Source organism: Rhinopithecus bieti, unplaced genomic scaffold, assembly GCF_001698545.2.
Source record: "Rhinopithecus bieti isolate Rb0 unplaced genomic scaffold, ASM169854v2 scaffold_38691, whole genome shotgun sequence".
NCBI lineage: Eukaryota > Metazoa > Chordata > Mammalia > Primates > Cercopithecidae > Rhinopithecus > Rhinopithecus bieti.
In genome coordinates, this window is record NW_016816690.1 from 1605791 (window position 1) to 1616314 (window position 10524).

General features: G+C 49.4%; 1 protein-coding gene across 2 annotated transcripts in view; it reads right to left on the reverse strand.

The window, feature by feature from the left end:
- Positions 1–363: 363 nt before the first annotated feature.
- PIPOX (pipecolic acid and sarcosine oxidase) overlaps positions 364–10524 on the reverse strand; it is a 14926-nt gene continuing 4765 nt past the window's right edge. The window contains exons 3-8 of one of the 2 annotated variants that reach the window (XM_017855072.1): positions 4240–4453; positions 3779–3961; positions 2681–2827; positions 2153–2311; positions 1486–1561; positions 364–1196 (exon numbers count right to left, since the gene is read on the reverse strand). In XM_017855072.1, coding sequence (XP_017710561.1) covers positions 1066–1196; positions 1486–1561; positions 2153–2311; positions 2681–2827; positions 3779–3961; positions 4240–4453 — 910 coding nt within the window. In that variant the 3' untranslated portion in view covers positions 364–1065. The remainder of the gene's footprint in view (positions 1197–1485; positions 1562–2152; positions 2312–2680; positions 2828–3778; positions 3962–4239; positions 4454–10524) is intronic. The other variant, XM_017855071.1, reaches the window with a different exon arrangement.

A 10524-nucleotide genomic window follows, 5' to 3' on the forward strand; every position in this document is an offset into this window, starting at 1 on the left:
TTTTTTATTTTATTTATTTATTTATTTTTTTTTTTTGGAAGGAGTCTCGCTCTGTCACCCAGGCTGGAGTGCAGTGGCCAGATCTCAGCTCACTGCAAACTCCGCCTCCCGGGTTTACGCCATTCTCCTGCCTCAGCCTCCCGAGTAGCTGGGACTACAGGCGCCCGCCACCTCGCCCGGCTAGTTTTTTGTATTTTTTTAGTAGAGACGGGGTTTCACCGTGTTAGCCAGGATGGTCTCGATCTCCTGACCTCGTGATCCGCCCGCCTCGGCCTCCCAAAGTGCTGGGATTACAGGCTTGAGCCACCGCGCCCGGCCTATTTTTATTTTTTTGATACAGAGTCTCACTCTTGTTGCCCAGGCTGGAGTGCAATGGCACAATCTTGGCTCACTGCAATCTCCACCTCCCGGGTTCAAGTGATTCTCCTGCCTCAGTCTCCCAAGACACCTCTGGTAGAAGTGAACCTACCCACAGAAATGAGGTCATTTGTTTAAACGAGCTGGGATTACAGGCATGCGCCACCACACCTGGCTAATTTGGTATTTTTAGTAGAGGCAGGGTTTCACCATGTTGGCCAAGCTGGTCTTGAACTCCTGGCCTCAGGTGATCCGCCTGTCTTGGCCCCCCAAAGTGCTGGGATTACAGGTGTGAGCCACCACACCTCGCCCCCAGCAAAGAGAATTTTTAACAACTGCTTTGGTCTCTAGAGCCAGTTCTTGTGCCCTCTTCTTCCTGATATATCCATCTCAAAGGTCCTTGCTACTCCGTGATTGTAGAATATCTGATCAGCCTTCTGGGAGCAAGAAAGTAGTTGTGAATGGGGAGGTGACCAAGGAAAGAAGGTGGACTCAATTGCTTGGTGTTTACGGGGGATTCAAGCGAGGCAGAAGCAAAGGGGAGCTGGCCAAGGAAAGAAGGTAGACTCCATCATCTTGTGTTTATGCGGGATTCAAGCGAGGCAGAAGAAAAAGGATGACATCTCAGGGATACTCCCTTCATCTGAGACATCTTCTCCATCTGTGAAATCGGCTCCTGTGCACAGAAGGGAGGCTTCTGGCCAGAGGTCAAAGGTGGGCTTTGCCCAAGCTTGGGAAACGGCTGATTTGAAAAGGTGCCAAGTCATAAGATGGTGTTAATTTCATGCTTAATTCATACAGGATCTTCCCCACCACAGGGGCCAGCTTGAACCCATGCCCTAGGAAGGGAAGAACAGACTCTCAGGCAACTTCACAGACAGAGAGGCTGAGCTCTCTGGACATCCCCTACTTACCCAGACAGGGCTGACTATCCTCCTGGTCACATCCCAAAGCCAGAAGTGGCCTCCCACCATGAATACCCCTTTTCTGACTGCCCAGCCTCCTTATACCTACAATGTCCAGGCTTCAGCACCTATCTGGGCAGCTAAGAGTGTGGAAAATACCATTTCTCCTGGCACTGAGTTAGGTCAGCTTTAAGGCACCCCATTCCCCCCAGCTCAGGCTCACCAGAGAATCCAGCACCAATGACAATGTTGTTATACTTTGGGTGGCGATCGAGAATGAAGTGCTCATCAGGGGTATTCTAGAAAGAAACAATCACACCTTGTGTTCTTTGAGGCTCGAGGGAAGAGGAAGAACTGCAGGCTCTAACTGGAAGGGGCTGGGCTGGATTTCTTTCCAGAAAGGATGGCATGAGGCGTAGGGATGCTTTCTGCATGCCCGTGCCCTTCTGGGCGTGCCAGTCTTTCTCATTTGTCCATCTGCCTTTCCTCTTGCACAGAGCTATGAACACAGTAGGTGTTCAGTTAATCTTTGTAAACTAACTTTAGCCAAGATGCCTCAGGCCCTGGTGACATCTGTCTCTTCTCTTTGTCCCTAAGGCCTGCTCAACTGGAGGAGCTTGCCAAAAAATCTTTTAGAGCTCTTCTGGGAATCAGAGTGAAGGACCAACTGCCAGGCATAGCCTAGTTTCCTAATGAAGAAGAATAGGAATAATTTCTAACAGGCCCCTCTCTGGTAGAGGTGAACCTACCCACAGAAATGAGCTCGTTTGTTTAAAGTCAAACACTATGGCAGGGGTCAAACAATCGGGCCTGGCCATTGCAAGGTCTGTCTCCTTCTTCCCTTCTGTGGAATGGTGAGGGGGCCCAGCAAGGCTGCCCAGACCCCTTACCGTGTACATGCAGCTCTCCATGACAGCAGGCTCGGGCTTCAGGTCAGGCAAGTGATCTCTGACAAAGCTGCTCACGATCTGGACGTCTCGGATGTCTGCGCGTGCTGTGGGGCAGTCCCGCTCCTCAGGGTCTGCATGGTTGCCGTGGTGATAGCTGACCTGGCTCCCAATCAGAGCGGCAGGAGTGGTGAGGGCTGGCCTTCCGTGCACAGCCACAGCCAAAGGGCAGGCGTGTACACAGGACGGCCCCATCCATCATTCCATCCTTCCCCACTCCTGGCAAGTGCTGCGGGCTGTCACCTGAGGCTGCTTAGCTCTTGGTCCCTGCAACCACCCTATGTTTGCAAAGGAAGGGCTCCTTTTGCTGGACCTCAGGACAACTGAGGGTCTTTCCTTGCAAATCGCCAAGAGTGAAGCAGGCTCCTGCTGCTGCCCCTGAGACCCAAGGGCGTCTATGGAGGGGAAAGTTAGAGCTGCTTCCCCCTCTGCACTGGCATCTACCTGCCTTTTCTCAGTCTTTCCACTCACCTTCATCAGCCCTGGGTACTCTCCTGCAGGCAGTCCGTAGAGGTGGTGGGGATACAAGCCCAGCCACAGGAAGCACGGAAAGGCCTGGGACACACCATAGCTCCCAGGAACCCTCTCTCGCCAGTAACACACGTTGATCCGCAGGGTCTTGAGGCAGGGAGAGGAAGTAGGAGAAAAAGAAAAGCCATGGAACTGTACAGCAATGAGAGCAGTTTCTCTGGGCCCCTGTGGCCCTTTAACACAAGCCTGGACACCCAGTTGAACTCATCCATGTTTGTCTCTCCCACTTCTCACGTTGTTTACCTGTTACATGTGTTACAATGCACAAAGATCTCTGAGCCTCTGTCTCTTCTCCCATTCTTAGTTTTCTCCCATAACTACACCCAGCCCCCTGCCCTATTTCTGTCTCTTTCTGGGAGTTAATAAGACCTCAGGTTTATTGAGTGCTTACTACAAGCCAGGTTATGTCCTAAAGGCTTTATTTTTTATTTTATTTTATTTTATTTTTTTTTGAGACAGGGTCTTGCTCTGTCACCCAAACTGGAGTACAGTGGTAGAATCACGACTCACTGCAGCCTCAACCTCCCAGGCTCAGGCCATCTTCCTGCCTCAGTCTCCCAAGTAGCTGGGACTACAAGCACATGCCACTACACCTGGCTAAGTTTTTTTGTTTTTGTAGAGACAGGTTCTCACCGTATTGCCCAGGCTGGTCTTGAACTCCTGGGCTCAAGAAATTCTCCTGCTTCGGTCTCCCAGAGTGTTGGGACTACAAGTGTCAGCCACCACCTCCGGCCTCTTAAAGGCTTTATATACAACATATATTAGGTTGGTGCAAAAGTAATTGTGGTTTTTGCCGTGACTTTGAATGGTAAAACTGCAATTACTTTTGCACCAGCCTAATAATTTAATTCTCCAATAGTCCTATGAGGTAGCTGTCATCCCCCAACATTACAAGTGATAAAATTGAGGCTCAGTGAGGTGAACGAATTTGCCCAAAGTTGTCCACTAGCAAGAGGCAGATCCAGGATGCAAATTTGACTCCATCAGGTTCCAAGGCTTCTCTTGAGCACCAACTCTCAGGCTTCCAGCTCCTCTTACCTGGAGAGGCAGCTCTATGCCCAGGGGACGGAGGAGCTGGTTGGTCCAAGGACCTGCCGTGATGACCAAGCTCTTAGCTTGGTAGCTCCTGGAGGTGGTTTTCACCTTGACCAGTAGCCCTGGGTTTATCTCCACCACCTTCTCTCCATCATGCACTATGCCTCCTAGCTGTCGAACTGCATCCTGAAAGGGCAGGAGCAGGAAAAGGTGAATTAGTTCTGTATGTGGTTCACCCTGGTAGACAGAAAGCCTTTCGCCTAGGGCAGAAAAGAGTGCAGAATCTAGACCTGTCCTGTATTGACAAGGCCAGCCGCATATATATCACTGCCCTGCCCAACAAGTCAAGACTAAGCCAGCAGGGCAAAGACCTCATCCAGAGGGGGGTCTTGGGCTGGCTGGTTGGGACCCAGGACGCCCAGAGCAGGGCGCACCTACATTGCCCCAGTGCTGTACGACATTACCTGCAGGGCTCTGAGGGCCTTGTATGCATAGAGAACTCCTCCGGAATTGTCCAAGAGCCCCACTTCTCCCCTGGTCAACCGAATATTTGGGAAACGTTGCTTTAGTTCCTCAGATGAAAGACACTGGTGTTCCACCCTCTGCCTAGACAGATTGGCCTGGATTGTCTTTAATTCCTGATTCTCCTTCATTCCCAGCAGCAGTAATCCAGTCTGCCTGTTAAAAAATAAGTCACCTAGGTGAAGGTATGTTTCAAAATCCTGGCCTGATGTGGTGACTTGCGCCTGTAAATCCCCGCACTTCAGGAGGCTGAGGCAGGAGGATCACTTGAGGCCACTAATTAGTTCACTAGCAGCCTGGGCAATATCACGAGACTCTGTCTCTGCAAAAAGTAAAAAATGTTTTTAAAAGTAGCCAAGCGTGGTGTCACATACCTGTGATCCCAGCTATTTGGGAGGCTGAGGTGAGAGGATCACTTTAGCCAGGGAGGTCAGGGCTGCAGTGAGCCATGATCGCACCATTGCACTCCAGCCTGGATGAGAGAGCAAGCCCCTATCTCAAAACAAAGCAAAACAAAGCAAAGCCCTGGACCATTTGCTCTCCTTCAGGAGGGATCTCAGGTCCAGGTGTAGGCACTGGGAGGAGTCATGGCCTCATGTTCAGAGAAGGGGTGAAGTCATCTAGATTCAGTCAGTAGAATCCCAGTATTCTCATGCTGATTTCCAGCCCATTCCCAAGTCGGCCCTTGGCTGTCACTGGTTTTCTTGTCCTCTATGCCCCTTCTCAGGAACGATCCTGCCCTTGAGGGCAGAGATCCTAAGTCCTCCTTCATGTCCCATGGCTTGGAAGTGGTGGAAGTTCATTCAGTTTGATGATATTTCTTCCCCTTCCTCCTGTCCCCTGACCCCATTCACTATTTTGATCTCTCTGTTCTGTATGCTCTCCTGCCCTCCCCGCTTTCCTCCTTCTCTTTCTTGTCATATATGTTTGTCCCTTCCTGTGTGTCTCTGTCTCTCAGTTCCTTAGAGGCTGCCTGTTTTGTGGAAAGGGTCCTAAACTGAGAGACCTGGCTCTGTCTCTAGTCCTGGCTTCACCTTGGCCGTGACCTTGATCAGGTCACTCACCTCTCTGGGCCTAGATTCCTCCTCTATAATGTGCCTGTTGAACTACTGATGGTTCCTCACCAGGGTGGTACCCCCCGCTTACCCACCCACCCAGGGACAACTGAAAATGGCATGACCCATTTTTGTAGTTGGTACAATGCCTGGGGCTGCCTCTCACATTTAGTGGGCAGGGGCCAGGGATGCTACACCTGCAATGCTCGAGAAGATTCCACCCCAAATTCCAATGGCGTTCTCATGCAGAAACACTGGTAGATGGTCTCCTAGGGCTCCAGCAATACATTTGGTGACTGTGATTTTGCTTCTCCCTGTACCTCCCTCTATGCTTTTACTCCCTAAGGGAGTGAAAGCTGTTTCTCTTTCATGCTTCCTGCCTCTCTGTCACAAGAGACCAGAGCTCCGTTTTGGGGGAAACGGATAGAAACAATGGAAGAGTCACTCTGGCCTTTGGGACCGTGTGTGTGGTCCTTCTCCATTGCAGCTACTGCACTGCCCAGCAGCGGCCTGGTACATACCTCAGGTAGTGCGTATAAAGCTCATAATAGCCTATAATGGAGTCTCATGGATATTACATGCTTCCAAATCCCACATTATCTGGTTGGGGGGATTAAAGAGAAGATTGGGAGGGGGTAGGGACACCGTGGGCCCTGGGGCGGGTGTCAGTACACAGAGCCGCGCAGCATGCCCAATCCATTTGCCATGGCCCCCGCCTACCCAGCATCCACCACCAGCGAGATAGCAACGAGAGCTCTGCCTCTTCAAAGCTCTCAACAGAGGCCGGGCGCGGTGGCTCAAGCCTGTAATCCCAGCACTTTGGGAGGCCGAGACGGGCGGATCACGAGGTCAGGAGATCGAGACCATCCTGGCTAACACGGTGAAACCCCGTCTCTACTAAAAATACAAAAAAAAAAACTAGCCGGGCGAGGTGGCGGGCGCCTGTAGTCCCAGCTACTCGGGAGGCTGAGGCAGGAGAATGGCGTAAACCCGGGAGGCGGAGCTTGCAGTGAGCTGAGATCTGGCCACTGCACTCCAGTCCGGGCGATAGAGCGAGACTCTGTCTCCAAAAAAAAAAAAAAAAAAAAAAAAAGCTCAACAGAGGAGAGATGCAGTGGAAATCCCTGCTCTTAGCAGACTGTCTTTTTTCTGTGGCCCCCAAAAGGACTTCAGATTGGTTCAGAGGTAATGAACACTTGCCTAGTAAACTTTTTTTTTTCTCCCAAGACTGAGTCTTGCTCTGTCACCCAGGATGGAGTGCAGTGGTGCAATCTCAGCTCACTGCAACCTCTGCCCCGGGTTTAAGCAATTCTCCTGCCTCACCCTCCAGAGTACCTGGGATTACAGGCGCGCACCACCACACCCGGCTCATTTTTGGATTTTTTTAGTAGAGACAGGGTTTCACCTTGTTGGCCAGGCTGGTCTCGAATTCCTGATCTGATGATCTGCCTGCCTCAGCCTCACAAAGTGCTGAGATTGCAGGCAGGGGCCACCGCACCTGACAAAACTTTTTTTTTTTTTTTTTTTTTTAATGGAGATGGAGTCTCTATCACCCAGGCTGGAGAGTGCAGTGGCACATTCACAGCTCACTGCAGCCACGAGCGAGCTCCTCCTACCTCAGCCCTCCAAGTATCCAGGACTACAGGCACATGCCACCACACTTGGCTAATTCTCCGAGTGTGTAGAAATAGGGGTCTCGCTGTGTTGCAGAGGCCTATCTCAAACTCCTGGCCTCAAGCAATCCTCCTGCCTTGGCCTCCCAAATATCTGGGACTACAGGCATGAGCCACCACACTTGGCTAATTTTTTGTGTTTTGTAGACACAAGAGTCACATGGTATGTTGTCCAGGCCTGTATCAAACTCCCGGCCTCAAGTGATCCTCCTGTCTTGATCTCCCAAAGTGCTAGGATTATAAGCATGAGCCACTGTGCCCGGCCCTAGTAAACTCCTTAGTCAACAAATAAGTATGAAGTCACTCAGGTGTATTTCCTTGAGCCCTTTTTACCCAATGGGGTGCTGGCTGGGAGGGATTCTGGGAGAGACCTGGCTTAAACCACACCTAAGCAGATGTAATGTGAAATCCCTGACCTGAAAATTCCAGAGCAGCATATTCTAACCTCTGCCTGCAATATAGCAGCTTTGGCTGCTCATATACTCTGAGATTTCCTTTCCCTTTTTCCATTGTTTCTTCCTCCTTTCCTTCTTCCTTCCTTCCTTCTTTCCTTGAAATGACTCCTTTTACAGGAATGTACTGTATGGGAAAAATGAACTCATGCCAAGACAACGGGCAAATCTGTCGAAATATGAAATGCTGAGTGATGTTGTAATTCCCAAGCCGTCCTGTGGTGGATGAAGCGGGAGCTCCCCATCCCTGGGAGTAATCAGTGAGCTGATTCTGCCGGTGAATGTAATTGTGCCGATTGTAATCATTTTGCTCCAGCTCTCTGGCCCTGTGGCATTTATTTCTTAGCCCAGATATTGATCTAACAGTGGGAAACTTTCCATCTGAATGTGTGATGCTGGACCCTCCCCTAGTCCGAAGATGTGTTTGGGAAATTCTCATTTTCCGTGGATCACAGCTAAGCTATTTGGCCTGAGGGAAACCGTGCGCTGCTGGAGAAATGCCTTGGATTGGAGAGAGATTTTTGACCATTATGAGCAAATCAGAAATAAATGTAAAACACTGCCTGGAAATGCAAAGGCCTGTCATTATGGGAGATAGGTGAGAGGCTCCTATGGGAAACGCTTAGAGAATTGGAAACCAGTCAATCAAAACCGAGATTGGAGAATGGGCCTTTTCCCCCCAGTATGAAGATAGATGGCTTCCATGGGCAGATTGAAAATCATTTAAGTGCTTATTTTCTTAATGGCTTTTTCTAGATCCCAACAAATAGACTGCTCATTCTGCATCAATTTCTCACCCCTATGTTCGTGACTTCCCCGTCTTCTTTTTTCTGCTTAGACCTGGGCTACAAGTTTGGAAAGGAGAAGATTGAGAAGAGACAAGGGCATCCGCAGGATAAAAAATGACTGGGAAATGAATGGTCAGGACTAACTACAAAGAATGACTGAAAGCCATCACATGAGTTGCCAGGGAACCCTAGAAAAGAGTGCAGCTCCCAGCTCCCAGAATGCCCATCAGCTGAGTGAAGAGCATTTGGTATGAACTATTCCTTCCTCCCGACTCTAGCTTGATCCAGCACTAGGAAGAGGTAATTGAAGACTCCTCCCAAGGGCCTTGTTGACTCCTCTATGGCCCGACTAATGCGTCAGATATGATGTAGGGAGTTGGTGATCAGGGATTTCCACCAGTTACTGTAGCAGGACAGGGTGCAGGATGGAGTGGGGAGGAATTAGGTGGGGAAACAGCTCTCACTGTACCTGCCATCTTCCATCCCAAGCTCCCGCTCTCCCCTCTCTGGGTTAAAAATGCCAAGCAAGTCAGCTCTGAGTCACCTTGGGGAAGGGACTCGAATGGGGACTTGGTAATGGCTGCTGTCTTTGTTGGTTTTGGAGGAGCTCTCAGCGTTTCATCTTCCGCTCAGTGGGCCGAGGTGGAATTGGTTAACAAAGACTGCTCCAGGGAGGGGATGTGGCTGACAAGCCAGACACTTCGCAGACACAAGAAACAGCAGCTGCAGAGGGGGCCACCAGGTTCTGCCAGCAGCTGTACTGCCTACGGCTGTGATCTTATCTGATATTGTCAGCTAAGCAGGGGCAGCCCGGGTCAGGAGCTAGACAGTAGGACTCAAAGGGAGAAGGCCGGGCAAAAAAGAGATGGGCCAGGGAGCTGGATTTTGCTGTTGGAATCAGCATACTGGCTGCACACATCACAAAAGATTCAGACCTTGTGATCTGACACATGTGTCATTGTCTGTTCCCAGAATATATGCAAATATCCCAAACCCACCCACGTTTATTATGCCGCTGTCACAGGAAGCAGCTGAACAGAATGAAAAGCACTGGACAACCACCTGAACTGCCAACTCCTAAAGGTTTTTTGTTTTTTTTGTTTGTTTGTTTTTAATCATCATCAAATAGCATTAAGTATGCTCATATCTATCAGTAGTATTATGGTATTGTGCTGGTTCTTCTAGAAGAACCTGGGGAAAAGTAAGAACCACACAGATGATGAATCATTTAGAAAATAAGAATCAGTAAAAGCTAAAGGAATTAGAATGGCTTTTAGCCCAAAGGTAGTAGAGCTGTATTCAGATACCATTCTGAGAATAGGAAGTATCTGCTCTGTCCCTGCTAAGTAAAGAACCAAATAAATTAGTGTGCCTGAGCACATTAGGCTAGCCATAAGAAAGGACTTAGAATAATAACAACAACAGTAAGACTACTTTAGCACTCCAGAGGTTTTCAAAGCATACTCACATAACTTTTCATTTTTCATAACTGGGGCAATAAGACATCGGAATGGTCTTTTAAGAAGGGCTGTGAAATTTCCCTGACTTTAAATGCATAGTAGCAGTCTTTTGACCTGGGATGATTTAGGCATGAACTTATTTGGAGACAGAAATGCACAAGTTAACCAGTTTGAGGTATCTTCCAGACCCAGGGCCAGCAAGCCACCACTCAGGGACCAAGTTTGGCCTTCTGCCTGTTTTTGTCTGGTCCATGATCCAAGACGGTTTTAAAATTTTTAAATTGTTGATGTTTTTTAATCCAAAGAAGAATAATGTTGAGTGATACATGAAAATTACACGAAGGTCAAATTTCAGCACCTATAAATAAAGTTTTATTAGAATACATCCAGGCTCATTTATTTACATCTTGCTTTCGTGCTACAATGGCAGAGTTGAATAATTGTAACAGAGACCACATGGCCTGCAAAGGCTAAGATACTTACTAGGTGGCTATTTACAGATAAAGCTGGCCAACCTCTGTTCTAGACTTAAGAGTATAGTAATTTTGGCCGGGCGCGGTGGCTCAAGCCTGTAATCCCAGCACTTTGGGAGGCCGAGACGGGCGGATCACGAGGTCAGGAGATCGAGACCATCCTGGCGAACACAGTGAAACCCCGTCTCTACTAAAAATACAAAAAAAACTAGCCGGGCGAGGTGGCGGGCCCCTGTAGTCCCAGCTACTCGGGAGGCTGAGGCAGGAGAATGGCGTAAACCCGGGAGGCGGAGCTTGCAGTGAGCTGAGATCCGGCCACTGCACTC